The 21,335-nt window shown below is 51.0% G+C and overlaps 1 protein-coding gene across 2 annotated transcripts in view; it reads right to left on the bottom strand.

The window, feature by feature from the left end:
- Positions 1-3,133: 3,133 nt before the first annotated feature.
- KMT2A (lysine methyltransferase 2A) overlaps positions 3,134-21,335 on the bottom strand; it is a 1,431,261-nt gene continuing 1,413,059 nt past the window's right edge. For both annotated transcript variants that reach the window (XM_086956712.1, XM_086956713.1), the window contains exon 35: positions 3,134-3,643. In XM_086956712.1, the coding sequence (XP_086812838.1) occupies positions 3,368-3,643 (276 nt within the window). In that variant the 3' untranslated portion in view covers positions 3,134-3,367. The remainder of the gene's footprint in view (positions 3,644-21,335) is intronic.

Raw genomic sequence — 21,335 nt, 5'->3', positions numbered from 1 at the left:
AGATGCTTTCCTCAACGACCCTAAAATAGAAGGATTTGGAGTAGCCGAGACCAGAAGGAATGTCTAGCTGGACAGTTAGGTCTTGAAGACATTGATAAGTGAGTCCTGCCTCCTTTCCTCCTACAACCACTACCCCATCTCTATCAGTGCATCTTCAGCTAAAGTTGCAGCTGTCCGCTTAACTTTTAAAATCTTTTTTTAATAAAAAAATATATATTTATATATCTCTATCTGTATATCAACCCGCCTCACACAGTGCAATATTTATCGGAAATGAAAAATCCTTTCTCCCCCGCCCCCATAACTACTTTATGTCAGGATGTTGTGTTTCCTAAGGATGTACCAAGGAAATATGCAAGGACTGATTGAAGAGGGAATGGGCTAGAGGACGCCCTACAATGTTGCCAAGGCTTTCAGGCTAAGCAGAGGATGAGATGTAAGGCGCAAGCCTCCCCAGTAGGGACATTTGTAGTATTTTTTTTAACATCTGCTATATGATGAAATCCCAAGTGTGCACTATTTTCTCGTCGACAGTTTTCGAGTGCATATTCAAACATCTAGGTAAACCCATGATTACAGCTATTCTGGCTTCTACACAGGTGCAAGAACGTCATGGCTATTTTCAATACCGTGCTGCTTTGATCAACAGCTGAAAATAGATCTTATGCGCACACCAAAACCTGTGTTATATTTTCATTTGCCCCATGCCTGCCTGAAATACCTTGCAATGTTACAGTATAAAGTGAAACTGGAATCACAGAGGGGAGATGTGTTGCAGTCTTATTGGAGCCCAAATATAGGAGAGTGACAATGGCTGAACACATCGCTTGGGGTAAAGTCGATGCCAGCTTAATAAGTTAGAGTTCAGGGACACAAAATAAGAGATTGCCTCCTTAAACAGCAATTTGTGGAGCAGCATTAGGAGTACAAACTATGAACTCCCTAATGCGAATTACAGCTTCACTGGTGACCAAGCCCAAGCAATGTTGCAGCCTCTCCCATCACCATAAGTGACCTCAGTTGAGGGAAAGGTCACCTTATCCATGGCTTCCAGAACCCTGCGAAAGCTTTCAGAAGCCAGCCATCAACCAGTTGCTGTGCTAATACATTTTTTAAAAAGAAAGATTTATTGAGGCGGTGGGCGGAAGGGAAATATGACTCCTCTCTGTATATATCTAAAATTCTATAACACCATTTCCTAAGACAATAATATAAACAACATCAAAACTAACATCTCCTTTAAATTAAGATAACCACTTCTTAAAAATAGAGCCGTCACATAAGTGCTTTTCCCTATTTAAGTGCCTCTTTCTCGTAAAAAAATATACAAAATATTTACATCTATAAAACCTTAAATACTAAAACTGTAAACGGAACGGAGAGAAATCAGAGGATTTCGATGCAAATGGGTTGTCATGGGGCTGAGAAATAAAACCAGAAAGTTGAGGGTTTGCTCAGAGCCTGACCGTGGCTAGAGCAGAGGAAGACAAGTAGTGTCAGCATTGTCCTTATTTCAAGACAAAATGAGGAAGGCTACAAGCATGTGCTTTGCCTCTATGCTCTTCAAAACCAAGTCTCTGGCAAATATTAAAGGACAACCACCACACCACTAAGGAAAAAGTGGGCCTGGCACGCAGACAATCACAACATATTAACCGTATACCAGAAATAGAACAGGCCCTCAAGCACAAAGCTCTTCATATGCTACAGGATAGAGCATCTAAGGGAACACCACCCACTGCCACTCAGTAATAAGACGAGCCCTTCTCCATGAATCACTAGCCCAATATGTGTCTGATTTTTAGTCCACAATTTTCCCTGATCACTCAATCATTTGCTGTCAACCTTCTCCCATAGCGGATGTCAAGCATTCCTTTTATATAAAATGCCATCGCTCACACTTAATTAGTTCCAAACCTTCGCACCTGTCTGAAAAAGGAATCATCTACAGTCTATGTAAAGTCCTTCCTCAGATATGAAAATGCCATCGTACACATTCCTTGCCAAGTCATTTCTCTCATCTGAAAAGCGAATGACCACACTTCTGGGATGCCTACGAAATGTCTACCTCCAAGCATTTTGATGCCTGCACTCAGCTAGCAACAAGCTCTCCTCACATTCGAAATGTCATACCCAGCTAATGCGAAAATTCTTCTCACTTTTTACAAGTGACCTCATTACAGGCAGTGCCAATCCCGCCTCTCATCTGGAGATGGTCAACTCACCTATGAAGAGCTAATGTGCAAATGAAAAATATACCTTTTATCGAAGGAGCACTTTTCTGTGGACTGCCTGTTCCATTCCTTCCTCTTACTGTAAGGGGGAACTTCCCCTTCTGATCGTACAAGGCCCTCTCAATCAAATCTCCTGGGTTGCACATGCTATAAATATTAAACTAATTAACTACAGGAAACTAAATAATCATGCAAGAGAAAGCAAAAGTCTACCCTTGCCATTCAATGACCCGAATCTCTAGAAAGGGTCAAATAGAGCCGTTGGTCATCTTCTGGCTTCTCCTGTCGCAACAACATCCACATTAAGTTGACAACCCTTTGCTTTTCACCAAAAGAAGATAGCATGGGCCACGGGAGACAGGCTGCTGAACAAAGGCAGTAATATGGATAAGGCAAAAGTCCAATGCTTTCAGGGGAAGAGAAGCTTTCCCTTCAAAATTACCAATATGAAATGTGGCCCAGAGTAACGGCAAAATTCACATTCTAATCAGACATAAGATGGAAAGCTGACCTCTTCACAACCAAATCTACACCTCTTGTCCTTCCATGCCAGCATGAGGACTGTGAAACCTAACAGATTGACACAATGTGTCAGACCAGATGCTGAGGTAAACCCTGATCGGTACACCCTCTGGTTCTTGGGAACCCTTCTAAGGAGATTATCATGTGGGAAATCAGGGTGACTGTTCTTGTGGTCTCTGGCCACAAACCATTTAACACCCGGAATCATTACGGAAGTCCAGCCTCACTAACTTAAGGATTCTTTAGCTTGTGTACACTGGGTGGTTGAGGCATCAGTCCCTTATATTTAAACTCGTAGTCATGCCATCTTGCCCAACATTCATGCACCACATGGGTGGTAAAATGTAGAAGTGTTTAAAGAAACCAATGCGTTCATGGACTCTTCTAACAAACTTGCGTTCTTTTTCAGAAGATACACAGGCAATGGATACCAATGGCGCAGGGACACAGAACCATATGGACTGGGGCATGAAACAAGGTCCTTTATGCCATCAACTGAGACTAAAACGAGACGTGGGTGTGCCCTTATTCTCTTCTGCCTCGGACCAGCCCATGCCTGAGTCTTCGTTCAACTCTTAACCAGAGTACTCTGGCAAATCTACAGACAAGTTCTAGTTCAGAAACTTGCGACATTTCTTGGCTCCACAGTTGCAGGGCAGTTTGTTGCGGGCGTCCTCCAGAGGGAACTTGTAGTCGTAGGTCAGCTCCTCTCCACGGTAGATCTTGCGCACGGCAAAGATGATGATGCGTTTCATCCCGTCGATATTGATGACTCGTGAGTAGCAATTGGGTTCACACGAGTGGTTGATGAAGCGGGCAGCGTTTCCGTGCATGGTAGCGTCCACTACCTCAGAGTCATCAATTCGGAACATATAGCAGCCAATCCCCTGCAAGGACAGATAGGGAAAAACATGTTAGGGTGCATTATGACACTAACATATACAAAAACAGCAGGAGTTCCGTGTGAGGGTGCTCTTCCAGAAGGCTGGTGCTACCAAGCACACAAAGCCTATGGAAGCAATGTCCTCTGGACTACTGGTACTTCTGAACAGGGATGCTATACACTTATTGGTCAGTAACACCCTACAGGACTTCCAGCGAGACAGTACTACCCCTTCTGAACAGGGTTGGTATAATTAAAATATCACAGAAAAGGCACTTCTCAGGAAGGCATCTATACTTTAATTGAAAAGCACCACAATTCTAGGCATGGTTGCTGTTTATTTTATGGACATCAGCAAATTTTGACATCTTTGTTACACTTTAATGGGACAATGAGGAAACTTTCTAGCATGGCTGTTACAAGATTAATGGGGCAACCTGCACTTGAAAATCAAGTAGGTACCATGACAGAACACATTTCTCCTGAAGCCTGATCAAGCGCTCTGACGTGCTAAGGTATGGCACAGAATGATCAAATTCTTTGACAATGCAACCCCAGGGCTCTGCAGTGGAGCCCGATTGGAACTGAGCTTTTAACAATCTTTAGAACCTTGTGGCTAGTTCTATAAAGTTACATGTTAGACCATAGTAGGTATTTCTACAAAATGTTGATAATTGTATTCTGTACTGTACCTGACTAACATAACAGCCACCACTATAAGGATTCCAGAATTAGAAAGCAGAATAATCAATCAGCCAAATTTTTTTCACACCACCATCATTTTCTCAGGTTGATTAACTGCATATAAGGGTAAATAATCCAAACAGTGGATGAAGAACTACCAGGAACATACACATAAGTAAGGGAGTAGGTAAGCAATAAAGGCAAGAGATTAGGGTAATGTGATACTGTAGTGGAAAGTTTTGCAAACATTTTTTTCAAAAATTGAAAGGGCAATAAGGTTTAGGCTAAAGGAGGGATGTGCGAAAGCCGAAGGCTTTATTCTAGGTAAATGAAAAAGTTTCAAAGTTGATTATTAAAGGAAAGATATATGTGAAGGGAAGAAAACAAGTTACTTACCTGTAACTTTAGTTCTCCAGTATTGGAATCTTTCATAGATTCACATGCCTGAATCATTCTCCGTCGTCGAGACTGAAGTCTCCGGTATATAAAAAAGCAGTGCTTAGTAGTATAGCAAACTGAAAAGAGGCCTAGGCCCATTTCCCTTTTGAAACCCATAGCCTTTGTTATGTAAAAAAGGCCCAAACTTTTCCCTGAACCAATCAGAGCTCCTCACTCTCTAGAACACTCCTGAGAGAACCTTCTGCCTCTCAGATTTTTCGCGCACTTGTGTATATAACACACTTCTTGTGCTAAATCCGAGGCGAGCCTCTCAGGGGAGAAGGGTGGGTGCATGTAAATCTATGAAAGATTCCAATACTGGAGAACTAAAGTTACAGGTAAGTAACTTGTTTTCTTACTCCAGTATTGGAACTTTCATAGATTGACATCCCTGAATCAGAATAGCTAGTGAAAAGACAAAGCACATTTCTCTGATACATTTCATAATCATGCCATACGATTTGAAAATGAAGCATAATCTCATATATATATATATATATATATATATATATATATATACACACATACATACATACATACACACACACACATATATAAAATGTGACTTTGTAAACAAGAGAAATTACGGATGGAGGGATGTAAAACAGGCTCACCATTACTGGATGATACTCTGCAGTACTGCCTCTCCCACCGCCGCATCCGATTCTGCGGCTGCCTCCAAGTAGTAGTGCCTGGTGAAGGTGTGCGTAGATGCCCAGGTCACAGCTCTGCAGATATCCTGGATTGGCACTCCTCTGAACAGTGCAGTGGATGTGGCCACCGTCCTCGTGGAATGGGCTCGAACTCGTGCATTCAAAGGCTTTCCAGCAGCTTGATGACAGTAGATAATCGCACTGGAAATCCATCTGGCAATTCCCCTCTTTGACAGCGGGAAACCTTTCCTGGGTGTGCTGAAAGCAACGAATAACTGAGAAGACTTGCGAAAAGCCTTCGTTTCTTTCAAGTAAAACTTCATACATCTTTGAACGTCCAGTGAATGCAATACTTTTTCCGCTGCTGTTGACAGATGAGGAAAGAAGCACAAGTTACTACTTGTGTAACGATATATCTGTAAGAGACATTAGTTAGTGATAGATTCCTTACCTTAGAATATCCCCAGGCATCAGACTGGATCCGGAAACTTTTGCGTAGCAATACCCCTGCGCGCTGGTAGGCATCGTCTGCGGCTCCGCGTCCGTCGTCGGCGTCGTGAGCGCCGGGATGACGTCGTCGGAGTATTTAGACGGCGCCCATGCGCGCTGACGTCAGTTCTGATAACACAGCTTTTCCGCGCCAGATACGCAGAGCCATGATAGAACTAACACTGGTGCCATGAAACTAGGGCCCTGAAAGGGGATGACCTTAACCCTAGATATCGGTTCGCAGAACGGGGAGGATGGGTGGGCGGTAAGGAATCTATCACTAACTAATGTCTCTTACAGATATATCGTTACACAAGTAGTAACTTGTGCATCTGAAAGAGACACGTTAGTGATAGATTCCTTACCTTAGAATAGATACCCCAGCAATACCAACCCCGGTGGTGGGTCTGCGAACCAATATCACACCAGAAAGTCCTGGAGGACGGAACGGCCAAAGAAGCCATCCCTCCGGACTTGACTGTCCAGGCAGTAGTGTCTTGCGAACGTGTGCAGTGAGGCCCACGTGGCTGCCTGACAGATGTCCTGCAGGGGGACACCGCGGCCCAGGGCAGTTGTCGTTGCCGTGGCCCGAGTGGAGTGAGCCCGCAATCCAGCCGGGGGCTCCTTCCTCGCCATGGAGTAACATGCTTGAATACACAAGATGATCCACCTAGAGATGGTCCCCTTGTGCACAGCCTTTCCCTTCTTCGCGCCCACGTAACCAACGAAGAGTTGGTCATCCACCCGGAATTGGCGTGTGCGATCTAGGTAGTAGGAGAGCGCACGTTTTGGATCCAGACGGTGGAGCCTCTCCTCCTCTTTCGAGGGGTGCGGAGGCGGAAAGAAGGTGGGCAAAGTGATGGACTGCCCGATGTGGAAGGCCGTGACAACCTTGGGCAGAAAGGAAGGTCGTGTACGTAACACCACCTTATCAGGATGAACAGACAGGAAAGGTGGAGAAGAAGAAAGAGCCTGGAGCTCACTCACCCTCCTGGCAGAGGTGATGGCAACCAGGAAGGCCGTCTTTAGAGTAAGGAGACGAAGAGGGCAGTTATGAAGCGGCTCAAAGGGAGCACACATCAGATAGGTGAGAACCAGATTCAAGTCCCACTGGGGCATCACGAAGGGAACAGGAGGGAACATGTGCGTGATGCCTTTCAGAAATCTACTCACAATAGGGGACTTGAATAAAGAAGGCTGATCTGGTAGCCTCAAGAAGGCTGATAGAGCAGAAAGGTACCCTTTAAGAGTGCCCAGAGCAGAGCCCTGCTGGGCAAGGGAAAGAAGAAAGAGCAGCACTTCCGAAAGGGGTGCAGAGAGAGGATCCACAGCCTTTGCTGTGCACCATGCCACAAATCTGCTCCACCGGCAGGCGTATACCGACTTTGTGGAGGGACGCCTGGCTGCCAGAATGATATCACAGACTTCGGGAGGCAAGTCAAATGGCCTCAACTGCCGCCGCTCAATCTCCAAGCTTGTAGGTGGAGACTGGACAGGTTCGGGTGCAGGACCGTCCCCTGCTGCTGCGACAGAAGGTCCTCCCGAAGAGGCAGACGAATCGGGGGATCGACTGACATGCTGAGTAGCTCGGGATACCAGTATCTTCGTGCCCAGTCCGGAGCCACAAGGACGACCTGGGCCCGGTCGCGCCTGATCTTCTTCAGCACTCTGGGCAGAAGTGGTATAGGCGGAAAGTCGTACAACAGACCGCAGCTCCACTCGCGACGAAAAGCGTCTCCGAGCGAGTGCCGCCTTGGAAACTCCAACGCGCAGAACTGCTGACATTGCGCGTTCTCTTCTGTGGCGAATAGATCTAACCAAGGCTCTCCCCACTGTCGAAAGAGACCTTGCGCCACGTCCGAGTTCAGACGCCATTCGTGATCCATCATGCACCGGCGGCTGAGTTCGTCCGCCCTGGCATTCAGAGAGCCTGCCAGGTGTTAAACCACCAGGGTCACGCCCTGATGTTCCAGCCACTGCCAGAGGCGCAGAGCCTCCTGGCAGAGGGTCCACGACCCCACACCGCCCTGTTTGTTGCAGTACCACATGGCGGTGGTGTTGTCGGTGAACACTTGCACTACGCTCCCCTTGACAGAGGGGAGAAATGCCTTCAGTGCAAGACGAATCGCCCGCAGCTCCAGAAGGTTGATGTGGAGCCGGGACTCCGCCGGAGACCAGAGGCCTCTGATCTCCGCCTCTCCCATGTGGCCTCCCCAGCCCTGGAGGGACGCGTCCGTCACAACTACGTGCTCCGGCTGGGGTAGGGAGAGGGGTCTGCCACTGACCCAGTCGCGGTCCGTGAGCCACCACTGCAGTTGCTTCGCAGTGCCCTCTGAGATCAGGACATGATCTGACAGGTTGCCCTGATGCTGGGCCCACTGAAACTTCAGGTCCCACTGCAGAGCCCGCATCCGCCACCTGGCGTGACGCACCAGAAGGATGCAGGAGGCCATCAGCCCCAGAAGCCGCAGCGTCAACCTGACCGAGACCCGGGATAACGGCCTGAAGAAAGGAATCAGAGCCTGAATATCCCGAACCCGCTGTTCGGGTGGGTAAACCCGAAACTGCGCCGAGTCGAGAACCGCTCCGATGAAGAGGAGCTTTTGAGAGGGACACAGGTGTGACTTCGGCACATTGATGGAGAACCCCAGCAAGTGCAGGAGGTCGGCCGTAGTCTGGAGGTGGCTGACGACTGACTGGGGCGAGCCCGCCTTCAACAACCAGTCGTCGAGGTAGGGGAAGACTGATATCCCCTGCCTGCGCAGATGGGCTGCGACCACCGCCATCACCTTCGTGAACACCCGTGGGGCGCTGGCAAGGCCGAAGGGGAGCACGGTAAACTGAAAGTGCTCTTGGCCTACCATGAACCGTAGGTAACGCCGGTGGGCCGGCAGGACGGGGATGTGGAAATAGGCGTCCTGCAAGTCCAACGCTACCATCCAGTCTCCCGGGTCCAGGGCAGCCAGGACCTGAGCCAAAGTGAGCATCTTGAACTTCTCCGTCCGGAGGAAGCCGTTGACGTTCCGCAGATCCAAGATAGGGCGTAGGCCCCCTTTGCCCTTCTTGGGTACCAGAAAGTAGTGGGAGTAACAACCACGTCCTACTTCTGGCCCAGGAACGCGCTCGATGGCCCTCTTGGCCAAGAGGGCCGAAACCTCCTCTTGCAGAAGTTGCAAGTGATCCCCCGACACACGGTGGTATTGAGGTGGCATGGATGGAGGGGAAGACTCGAAGGGGAGGGAGAAACCCCTTCGGACAATTTGCAGCACCCACCTGTCCGAAGTGACTGTATGCCAGTGGCAGAGGTGATGGCGAACCCTGCCTCCCACAGGCGTCACATGGGCCTGAAAACTCGGACTAGGAAGGTTTTGAGGCGGGGGCTGCTGAGGGAGGTGTGGACTGGCCTCGCCGCTGGCCCCGACCACCGCCACGGCGGTTCCCACGGCCGCCACCGCGTTGCTGAACATTCTGCGGCGCGTGGCTGACGGTCCGTGGTGGGGCGCCCCTTCCGTGGCCACGAAAGGAGCGAAAGGCACCCGATTGCTGGCGTGGGGCCGTAAGGCCCAAGGACTTGGCCGTGGCCCTGGAGTCCTTGAAACGTTCCAGCGCATGGTCTGCCTTGTCGCCGAAGAGGCGACGGCCATCAAACGGCATGTCCAGGAGGGTGGCCTGGACATCGGCCGAGAAGTTGGCGGACCTCAACCAGGCGTGGCGTCGAACCGCCACCGTCGTTGCCATCGCCCTGCCCAGTGAGTCCGTGGTATCCAGCCCACACCGGATAGAAAAGCGTGCCGCATCTCGGCCGTCCGCAAGGGTTTGGCTGAGTTTAGCCCTGACCTCCTCAGGGCATTGTGGCAGCACCTCCGCAACCGTGTCCCACAGAGTGTGGGTGTAGCGGCCCAAGAGACAGTTGGTGTTCACAGACCGTAGCCCCAGGCTCACAGACGAGAAGACCTTCTTCCCGAACTGCTCATATCTCTTGGATTCCCTGTCGGGCGGGGCCGACGGGAATGCGGTTTGGGAGTTAGAGGCCTGGATGACCAGGCTCTCGGGGGTGGGATGGGTGGACAAAAAGCATGGGTCGCCCGGTGCCGGGCGGTAGCGTCTGGCCACGTTCCTGTCCACAGGGGGGCCTGTGGCGGGCTTGGACCAAGTGCCCAGCAGAACGTCACACAAGGCCTCATTGAACGGCAGGAGGGGCTCCGCGGAGCCGGACTGCTGTTTGAGGACCTCAGTGAGGAGATTAGTCCTCACGGCCGCGACGGGGAGCTGAAGGTTTAAGGCCTTAGCTGCCTTCGTCAACACTACGCTGTAAGCAGAACCCGCCTCCGAAGCCACAGTCGGGGGCGACGTAAATCCAGTGTCTGGCGAGGTGTCAATACCACTGGCCTCCCCAAGCTCATATGTCCAGTCCTGATGCGACTGGCAATCACGTGCCAGAGGGTCCTCGGACCCCTCCCATTGCTCGTCACCTGGCTCCTGGAGACCAGGATTAACAGCCAGGGCCTCCTCGTGGAGATAGAAGTCTCCAAAGGCCGACGGAATCAGCGCCCAGCGGCGCCCCTCCGACTCCTGAGTAAGACCGTAGGAAACATTGGGGTCGGCAACCACATCGGCTGCCGGGGACGACACCTGAAGGGACGGCGCCGGCGAGGTCGTAAGGTCTGTGAGAAGGTGGCCTGATATGCAGTGCTCACTATTCTAGTGAACACTATGTATCAGTCCAGCAACCCTTATTGATGATTGGTTGTAAGTCAACCTTATAGACCAGCTATCCTAGTAGCGTGGATACGAGCAGTCTAAGGCTAAAGACTCGAGAGGGCGCGTTAAGCCGGCTGTTTACCACACAGATACCCCTTGAATACCAAGTGAAAGGACACCACACAAGTGTTATGAAAATAAACAGTTATTTATTTAAAGATCACAACAGCCCTGTACTCTTTATGAGGACAGGGTACTAAGCACAAACCAAAACTCTTACAAAAATACTTAAGTTAGCACAGTATATACAAATGCCCGAGGGGCACGGAAAACCATATACTCTGAAAGTGGAATGCGAAATTCCTAGCAGGTAAGTACAGTACTAATAGCTTTTGGAATCGCTAGGACTTGACTAGGGAATCGTTAGATTACTTCTAGGAGGCCTAGGGGACTCGGGTGCAGTGTGTGCACTCTCACGCGAGATGCGGACAAAAGTCTATGGTAGCTAGGAATTAGAAAGTTAGTGTTCTCGGGCGAACCCGACCTGGTAGGGAGAAAACGAAAGTAGATTCTGACCCTTGGATAGTGAGGCTATGCTGGGGCACCGAAATGCCGAAGTTACCTAGCCCAGGGGCTGCAGCTGCATAGGTCTGAAAAGACGTCGGGAATCCTCGTAGATGGACCAGGAGCCGGAAGAAAAGATGCTGGCCGGTGACCAGTGAAGAAAGTTCAGATGGATCCAAGCCTGGATCTCGAAGATAGATGACACCTGAAAGCAGAGGGGACCAAGTTCGAGACTACTAGCCAGTAGTCAGTGGGCACCAGGAGGGCACCGGATGGTAGCCACCTCGACAAGGTGAGTGGGTGACGCTGTAGCTCGAAGATCTCGCGGACCAGGAGGCGTTGTCGGCGACCAGGATGGAGGATCGAGCTGTCCCACGAAGTTAGAAGCTGTCGGCGTCGCTGGACCCAGGATTGGGCAACAAAGCCTTGGCAAATTCAAGCCCACGCGGTGGACCTAAAATGGCGTCTGGAGTGGACCAGGAGGGTCCGGGGTGCCTCTCTTGAACAAGGAAGCAAGGGCCAGCCTGGAGCAACCAGACCAGCAGTCGTGAAGTCGTTGGGCGTCGTTCAGAAGGCCACAAGCCAGCCGGCTAGTAGCCAAACAACGCGGTGCACAGCAAACAGCAGAAGGGCCCCACGCAGATCGTGGAGATGCAGGGAGGCTGATCTTGGGTGCTGGAGCTGCGCAGGGTCGGGGCTTCTCGGACCCCAAAGCACTCACCAGTGGAGGACACGGTGGGCTTGCAGTAAAGATGTCGTGCAGTCTTGGCGATCGTCGGTCCCTCGAGGTCTCGTCGCACTCACGGTTCTCAGCTTGGCTGTAGAGGTGAGTAGAGGTCAGAGGTGCCAGGGAAGCCGGGTCTCGTCGAGCTGGGTCGTCGGATTCGTGATGAAGGACTTGCAGCAGACCGCAGTGTTCTTTAGGATGGTGCCCGCTTGATGCAGGGTGACTACTCCTTAGCCACAAGGGAGAATCTTGAAGAAGAAATCGTGAAGTCCTTTCGAAGAAAGTGGTATCTTGATTCCAAAGATGATCTAATTTTAACAGGGGGCCCGCTCCTATCTTTATACTAAAAAAGGGGGCTGACCCGGTGACTAGGTCCTGCCTATGGGTGGGACTAGGTGGGGGGTGGTTACACCCCTCAGCCATGCCGGACTTCCCCAGGCCAGGGGCTGGTGTGCCCCTGGAACTGGTTCAGACCGGCCTATGCGTAGTGAGCACCGGGGTGCCACTCAGCAGTCACCTTCCTGTAAAGCCCTGCCTACCCAGGATACACAAAACCATGTCTGGGACGGTGCTAGCACCGCCCCTGACAGGAAACCCTTTGTCCAGGCTCCCCTCGCTGGAAGGACTCCCAGCTGCAGGGGGTCAGACTCGTGTCTGTGGTGGCAGCATCCATTTTGTGGAGCTGAGGCTTCAGTTAACTTTAACCGGGGTTCACAGTTACATACATGTCGTGTCCCTCTAGAAGGGTGGAATGCTAACCCCGTCGCCAGAATTGGCGAGGGGTTAGTATTCCAATTCGTATGACACCTTACTCGACATGTTTTGATAAAGCAATACCAAAGATAGCATTTAACCGCGAGGATTATAATGCACTTAAGAGTATATGGTATGCGATATCATGGAACAGCTATTAGGACTTGATTCCGCAAGCTGCAGACAGGCTCAGCTCATGCCAGAGCACCATCTCACATGATTCCAAGCACTCTGCCTTCAGGATTGTCAAGGCCTGCCATAGGAGTGACTGATAGGAATCGGTGTGTCCATTTTAGGGTTAGGTATAGGTATACTACACCTACAGCAAAGGGTGATTACACGACTTTGCCCCAGCTGTCATGCAGCCAGTTGTGTCAGATTTAGGAGGCCAGCCAGGGGTGGCATAATACATGCTGCAGCCCCTGGCAGCCCTGGGTACACCCATGCCCTGAGTTACAGGGTCTGATAGGGTGGCCCAGTACCAATTGGAAATGTACCTAGGGTACATGGAATCCATTTTAAAGAGAGAGCAGTAGGCCTGGGGTCCTGATTGGCAGGGTCCCAGGTCGACTATGTCCAAAACCAGCTAAAACACAGGGCAAAAAGTTGGGGGCAACCATAGTCAGGAGGTACCTTCCTACACAACCCCCCCCCAAACGAAAGGAGATAAGGCTATCCTTGTCCAGGTAAGCCTCTATTACCTAAGTGGCCATATAAGGAAGTACCAGCTCTGGCTTGGTTTCCCCCTGTGTCATGGTCCACTAGGCAACCCCTCACCCTAAGGGTATCTGAGGGTCTCCACCATAGGGAATCTCTGTCTCTGGTGTGTCTTGGGAAAGCAAAAGGCTGATGCTGGGATGGAGTACTGAAGTGAGGCTCCTCTACCTTTGGGCTCAACTTCCTCCAATCACCATCCATCATATGTGCCTTTCTTTCTTTAGCTGAGATGCACTGAGCTCTCAGGGTCAGCCTCTGGCTACCTAAAGCTGGAGGCTGAGTCCCTCTGTTTGGCTTACTGGAGGGACAGGTCAGGTCTGGGGTTTTTAGGCCCCATGTTTGGCTGTGTCCAACAGTGTCCAGCTGTGGGAGTTCCCTAACTACTTTTAAGGGGGATCCCTCAGGAGTCTGTTCTATTTTCACTTGGCTAGGTTTACCAGCTTCAGTGATCCTAATCTGCTGATTAAGGGGTTCTTTTGGACAGGGGGCCCTTTGGGGTCCACCACTGGCCTCCCTGACCTCTTCAGCCCTGGGCTGACTAAGGCAGGGTAGAGAGGTGCAGTTTACCTGCTCCAGACTGGGTCCCACCTGGGAAGGGTCCACTGCCATCAGGGGCTCTGCCAGGCTAGGCCTGACTACCTCTGGGGCAGTTCCTTCAACAGGGGTAGAGTCAGTTCCCTGAGGAGGCTGGCTCTCACCTAGTGTCTGGGAGGGGGAAGACTCTTCTTCCTCCTCAACGCTCTCTGTTTGAGTGGAGTGATCCATTGTTTCAGGCTTCACAACCTCACTGTCTGTTTGAGTAGAGGCTGAGACCATTTCAACCTTGCCAACCTTTTCAGGAGGGCACTCAGTTTGTGTTTGGGCTGTGACTGTCACAGCCCTCCTATCCTGCTCTGGAAAGTCTGTCTGAGCCTGGGCAGTGGCTACCACTGCCCTTCCAACCTTTTCAGGGAGGAATGGTGCTGGGACTGGGGCTGTAGCTATTACTGCCCCACTAACCTGTCTGGATAGGCCTATCATTCTGGAATGAGTTTCTTGTTCCACCTCAGCCCATGCTGAGAGTTCCAGGTCATTCCCCAGTAAGCAATCTACAGGTAGGTTATCTGTCACTGCCACTCTCATGGGCCCTGTGACATTACCCCAGCTGAGCTTGACTACTGCCATGGGATGCCTTCTCTTCATTCCATGAATGTCTGTCACCTGATAAGTAAAACCAGGGGTCAGTTGAGCAGAGGGGACCAGATGGTCACTCACCATGGTGAGGCTGGCCCCTGTGTCTCTGAATGCCTCAACTTTCTGACCATTCACTAAAACTTCTTGTCTATACTTGCCCAAAATGTGGGGTCCAGTAGTGAAGTTGGCAAACCCCATGCCAGTCTCACAGACAAGAGTGTGGTCAGGGAACCTGGCTAAGCCATAGTCCTCCTGTTGGCCCAGAGTAATGCCCACCACATTCTTGGGGGCACTCCCACCACCTGGGGGATTACCACTAGTGGTAACAGGAGGTTTAGGAGTATTACCTGGGGGTGTATTTCCCTTATTACCATTTTTAGGGCAACTGGCATCACTTTTGTAATGACCCACCTGTTTACAGGTATGGCAATAAGGTTTCTTCTGTTCTGAAGGAGTGTTCTGGGACCCACCACCCTTGTTGGAATTTTGGGGCCCTTGGGAAGTCTTCTCTGTGGATTTATCCCCACCCTTCTCTTGAGGCTTGGTTGATTCCTTTTTCTGGTCACCACCCTGGTTTTTAGGCCTAACCCTGGTTCTGACCCATTTGTCTGCCCTCTTACCCAATTCCTGTGGAGAGGTCAACTCAGAGTCTACCAGGTGCTGATGTAATAGCTGGTTCTGACAATTATTTAAGATTTGCTCCCTCATAATTAGATTATACAATCCTTTAAAATCAGTAACCTTACTACCCAGTAGCCAGCCTTCAAAAGCCTTAGTGGCACAATCAACAAAGTCAGTCCAATCTTGAGACTGAGTTTTCTGGGTGTCTCTGAACAGCATCCTGTATTGTTCAGTGGTTAAACCAAACCCATCAACCAGTACATTCTTCAAGACTTGGTAATTGTTAGCATCCTCCACCCTTGTGGTGAGGAGCTTATCTCTACCTTTACCATCAAAGGAGAGCCACAAGATAGCTGCCCACTGACTTTGGGGAACACCCTGCACAGTGCAGGCTCTCTCCAAAGCAGTAATCCATTTGTGGATGTCATCCCCTTCCCTAAAGGGGGGCACTATCTTATTCAGGTGCTTTTTATCAAAACTCCTTTCCCTATTGCTAGGTTTATTGCTGCCACCAGTGGGAACTAGCCCACATAATTCTTGCTCTCTAGCAAGGGCAAGTCTCTCTTTGGCCAGGGCAAGTTCTTCCCTTTCAATCCTCAGTTTGACTGCCCTTTCTTCAGCTTCATACACTCTCCTCTTAGGGGAAGACATCCCTCTGTGAGAAGAGTTGAGAGAGCCATTGGTTCGAAAGGATCTGTTAGAGCCTCTTGATAGAGACCTAACTCGTCCATTCCCAATGTTAAGCTGACCTGAGAGTGGGCCCAGGGGTCCCCCAGTACCAAGCTCATGTCTGCTTAAGTTGGACCTGCTTAGTCTACTGACTTCTAGCTGTCCCTTATCTGCCTCATCCCCAGACAACTCATCCTCCTCCTCAGCATCATCTGCCTCATGGAGGGGATGGATATCAAAGGGACCCTGTAAGGAGGGCAAACTTCCATCTGGATTAGAAGGGTCTAGGTTACCAGCCCTACTGGCATCATAAGCCTCTAAGAGACCAATCAGAAAGGAAGTGGTGGGGTTAGACCCCTGTTTTAGTTTCCTGAGAGTACACACTTGTCTCATCTCATGGAAGCTAAGAGCAGTATATTTTGAAGGGATGACCTGTGGAGGGTCAACTGACACAAGGGGAGACTCAGTGTTTCCTCCTGTGACCGACATACTGCTTCTAGTGTGGTGTAAGTGATGCACCTACCTACACTATGTGTTACCTACTGGTCCCTTGCTAGAGTTGTAGCCAAGGTGTGCTAAGCCTTGAGGAGCTACAACAGCTGGTTCAGTAGAACTCAGAGTATTCTAAGCTTTAGTTATATGTACCTAACAGTACTTATGTGATCTTTCAACAAGATATTCTTAGGATACGTGTGGTAAAACAACAGCAAGCTCAAATCCCAACCGCTGCTCACCAATGTGAGAAGGTGGCCTGATATGCAGTGCTCACTATTCTAGTGAACACTATGTATCAGTCCAGCAACCCTTATTGATGATTGGTTGTAAGTCAACCTTATAGACCAGCTATCCTAGTAGCGTGGATACGAGCAGTCTAAGGCTAAAGACTCGAGAGGGCGCGTTAAGCCGGCTGTTTACCACACAGATACCCCTTGAATACCAAGTGAAAGGACACCACACAAGTGTTATGAAAATAAACAGTTATTTATTTAAAGATCACAACAGCCCTGTACTCTTTATGAGGACAGGGTACTAAGCACAAACCAAAACTCTTACAAAAATACTTAAGTTAGCACAGTATATACAAATGCCCGAGGGGCACGGAAAACCATATACTCTGAAAGTGGAATGCGAAATTCCTAGCAGGTAAGTACAGTACTAATAGCTTTTGGAATCGCTAGGACTTGACTAGGGAATCGTTAGATTACTTCTAGGAGGCCTAGGGGACTCGGGTGCAGTGTGTGCACTCTCACGCGAGATGCGGACAAAAGTCTATGGTAGCTAGGAATTAGAAAGTTAGTGTTCTCGGGCGAACCCGACCTGGTAGGGAGAAAACGAAAGTAGATTCTGACCCTTGGATAGTGAGGCTATGCTGGGGCACCGAAATGCCGAAGTTACCTAGCCCAGGGGCTGCAGCTGCATAGGTCTGAAAAGACGTCGGGAATCCTCGTAGACGGACCAGGAGCCGGAAGAAAAGATGCTGGCCGGTGACCAGTGAAGAAAGTTCAGATGGATCCAAGCCTGGATCTCGAAGATAGATGACACCTGAAAGCAGAGGGGACCAAGTTCGAGACTACTAGCCAGTAGTCAGTGGGCACCAGGAGGGCACCGGATGGTAGCCACCTCGACAAGGTGAGTGGGTGACGCTGTAGCTCGAAGATCTCGCGGACCAGGAGGCGTTGTCGGCGACCAGGATGGAGGATCGAGCTGTCCCACGAAGTTAGAAGCTGTCGGCGTCGCTGGACCCAGGATTGGGCAACAAAGCCTTGGCAAATTCAAGCCCACGCGGTGGACCTAAAATGGCGTCTGGAGTGGACCAGGAGGGTCCGGGGTGCCTCTCTTGAACAAGGAAGCAAGGGCCAGCCTGGAGCAACCAGACCAGCAGTCGTGAAGTCGTTGGGCGTCGTTCAGAAGGCCACAAGCCAGCCGGCTAGTAGCCAAACAACGCGGTGCACAGCAAACAGCAGAAGGGCCCCACGCAGATCGTGGAGATGCAGGGAGGCTGATCTTGGGTGCTGGAGCTGCGCAGGGTCGGGGCTTCTCGGACCCCAAAGCACTCACCAGTGGAGGACACGGTGGGCTTGCAGTAAAGATGTCGTGCAGTCTTGGCGATCGTCGGTCCCTCGAGGTCTCGTCGCACTCACGGTTCTCAGCTTGGCTGTAGAGGTGAGTAGAGGTCAGAGGTGCCAGGGAAGCCGGGTCTCGTCGAGCTGGGTCGTCGGATTCGTGATGAAGGACTTGCAGCAGACCGCAGTGTTCTTTAGGATGGTGCCCGCTTGATGCAGGGTGACTACTCCTTAGCCACAAGGGAGAATCTTGAAGAAGAAATCGTGAAGTCCTTTCGAAGAAAGTGGTATCTTGATTCCAAAGATGATCTAATTTTAACAGGGGGCCCGCTCCTATCTTTATACTAAAAAAGGGGGCTGACCCGGTGACTAGGTCCTGCCTATGGGTGGGACTAGGTGGGGGGTGGTTACACCCCTCAGCCATGCCGGACTTCCCCAGGCCAGGGGCTGGTGTGCCCCTGGAACTGGTTCAGACCGGCCTATGCGTAGTGAGCACCGGGGTGCCACTCAGCAGTCACCTTCCTGTAAAGCCCTGCCTACCCAGGATACACAAAACCATGTCTGGGACGGTGCTAGCACCGCCCCTGACAGGAAACCCTTTGTCCAGGCTCCCCTCGCTGGAAGGACTCCCAGCTGCAGGGGGTCAGACTCGTGTCTGTGGTGGCAGCATCCATTTTGTGGAGCTGAGGCTTCAGTTAACTTTAACCGGGGTTCACAGTTACATACATGTCGTGTCCCTCTAGAAGGGTGGAATGCTAACCCCGTCGCCAGAATTGGCGAGGGGTTAGTATTCCAATTCGTATGACACCTTACTCGACATGTTTTGATAAAGCAATACCAAAGATAGCATTTAACCGCGAGGATTATAATGCACTTAAGAGTATATGGTATGCGATATCATGGAACAGCTATTAGGACTTGATTCCGCAAGCTGCAGACAGGCTCAGCTCATGCCAGAGCACCATCTCACATGATTCCAAGCACTCTGCCTTCAGGATTGTCAAGGCCTGCCATAGGAGTGACTGATAGGAATCGGTGTGTCCATTTTAGGGTTAGGTATAGGTATACTACACCTACAGCAAAGGGTGATTACACGACTTTGCCCCAGCTGTCATGCAGCCAGTTGTGTCAGATTTAGGAGGCCAGCCAGGGGTGGCATAATACATGCTGCAGCCCCTGGCAGCCCTGGGTACACCCATGCCCTGAGTTACAGGGTCTGATAGGGTGGCCCAGTACCAATTGGAAATGTACCTAGGGTACATGGAATCCATTTTAAAGAGAGAGCAGTAGGCCTGGGGTCCTGATTGGCAGGGTCCCAGGTCGACTATGTCCAAAACCAGCTAAAACACAGGGCAAAAAGTTGGGGGCAACCATAGTCAGGAGGTACCTTCCTACAAGGTCGACCGGCGAGGTCCCGGATCCGGATCCAGCGAGGTCGCGCGGCGCCGGGACCGAAGTCGCCAGCGGCGCCGGGCCCGAAGCACCCGACGTCGTCGGGGCCAAAGCGCCCGACCCGGAAGGACCTCCAGACGGAGCCGATCGGCCCGAAGGCGCCACGGGAACCGACTGAGGAGGGAGGGCCCTCATGGCCATGAGGTACCTCTCGACCTCCTCCTGCGACGCGCCGTGCCCAGGGACCCGAAGGTGTGGGGCAGGCGGCGACGCTTGCGACTCCCGCGGAGCCGCGTGGGCGGTGTCGCCCGAGTCCCCGGCCGCATCGAGCGAGCGTCGGGGCGGGTCGGAGGACCGATGGTGTCGTTCCGACCTCTCATGCCTCTTACCTGAGGACTTGGAACCAGACGATCGGTGTCCACTTCCGGAACGTCGATGACTCCGACCTCGCGACCTGTCCCTCGACCTCCCGTGGGACCGGGACCGGGACCTGGAGCGGCGCGGGGCCGAGTGCCTCAGCTCGAGACGCTTGCGGGACCGCTCCCGCCTAGCCTTCGACGTCAGGGCCCGGCAGTCGACGCAGGTTCGATCGTCGTGGTCGAGGCCTAAGCACTTCAGGCACCGGCGATGGGGGTCCGTGACCGACATGAGTCGGCCGCACTTCGAACAAGGCTTGAACCCGGGCATCCCTGGCACCGATAGTCGAGACAGTCGACTAAGAGAGATCAAAAAGGATCAAAAAACTTTTCAGTCAAAAAGTGACTGGGGGTAGAGCTTCTTCCGGATCTGCGCTAGCTGGCGCGGAAAAAAGAAGAACTGACGTCAGCGCGCATGGGCGCCGTCTAAATACTCCGACGACGTCATCCCGGCGCTCACGACGCCGACGACGGACGCGGAGCCGCAGACGACGCCTACCAGCGCGCAGGGGTATTGCTACGCAAAAGTTTCCGGATCCAGTCTGACGCCTGGGGATATTCTAAGGTAAGGAATCTATCACTAACGTGTCTCTTTCAGATATGCTTCAACACCAACCGTTCATTCAGATGAAAGTCAGTTGGCACCTTTGGAATGAACTTCGGGTTCGTTCTGAGAATCATCCTATCCTCTTGAAACTGTAGGAAAGGCTCCTGAATCGTGAGCGCTTGTAGTTCACCTACTCTTCTCGCTGAAGTCAATGCAATGCCATTGTGCCGCCAATAAAGAAATCAAGGTCAGGAGGCCGCTCTTTCTCCTACAATGTAGCTAAGAGATGGAACGCTCTGCCCCAGCATCTTAGATCTAATCCTAATATTCTCTCCTTTCGCAAACAGCTGAAAACGCTCCTATTCACTACTCAATGATGAAGCTGAACCTGCCTCTTCGAACCCAAACCTCAGATGGTATGCTTAGCGCTTAGACGCCTCAGGGCAGCTATGTGCGCTCTATAAATCGGAGTTCATTCATTCATTCATTCAATGAGAAGAGCCACTTTCCAGGACAAGAACTTAATGTCCGCCCTGTGTATCGGTTCAAACGGTGGTTTCATCAATTGAGAAAGTACTATATTCAGATTCCATAGTGGTGGTGGAGGCTTTACTGGAGGAAAGACCCTGAATATCCCCTTCATAAATTGCTTGATGATCCTTGATGACCATAAGGATGGGCCTGACAATGACCTCCTGTAGCGAGATAACGCAGCCAAATGCACCTTGATGGAAGCATGTGCTAATCCTGACTTTGCTAATAGCAGAATGTAAGGTATAATTTGATGAGGTGCAGCAGTAAGAGGGTGAATGTTATGCCTCTTACACCACAGACAAAACCTCTTCCATTTCATCCTGTAGGTTTTGTTGGTACTCTCCGCTCTGGCTTTGGACAGGATCTCCCTACATTCATGTGAGATGTTCAGATGACTAAATTCACAGTGTTCAGGAGAAAGGCTGCTAATCGCAAGGATTTCGGGTCTGGATGGAGCACCTGACCCTTGGACATTGCCAGAAGCGATGGAATTGGATGCAACCGAATTGGACGGTCCTCCGACAGCAGCAGCAGTTCAGTGAACAAGTGTTGTCT

Source organism: Lissotriton vulgaris, chromosome 2_1, assembly GCF_964263255.1.
Source record: "Lissotriton vulgaris chromosome 2_1, aLisVul1.2, whole genome shotgun sequence".
NCBI classification, from domain to species: domain Eukaryota; kingdom Metazoa; phylum Chordata; class Amphibia; order Caudata; family Salamandridae; genus Lissotriton; species Lissotriton vulgaris.
This window is presented reverse-complemented; position numbering and strand designations above follow the sequence as displayed.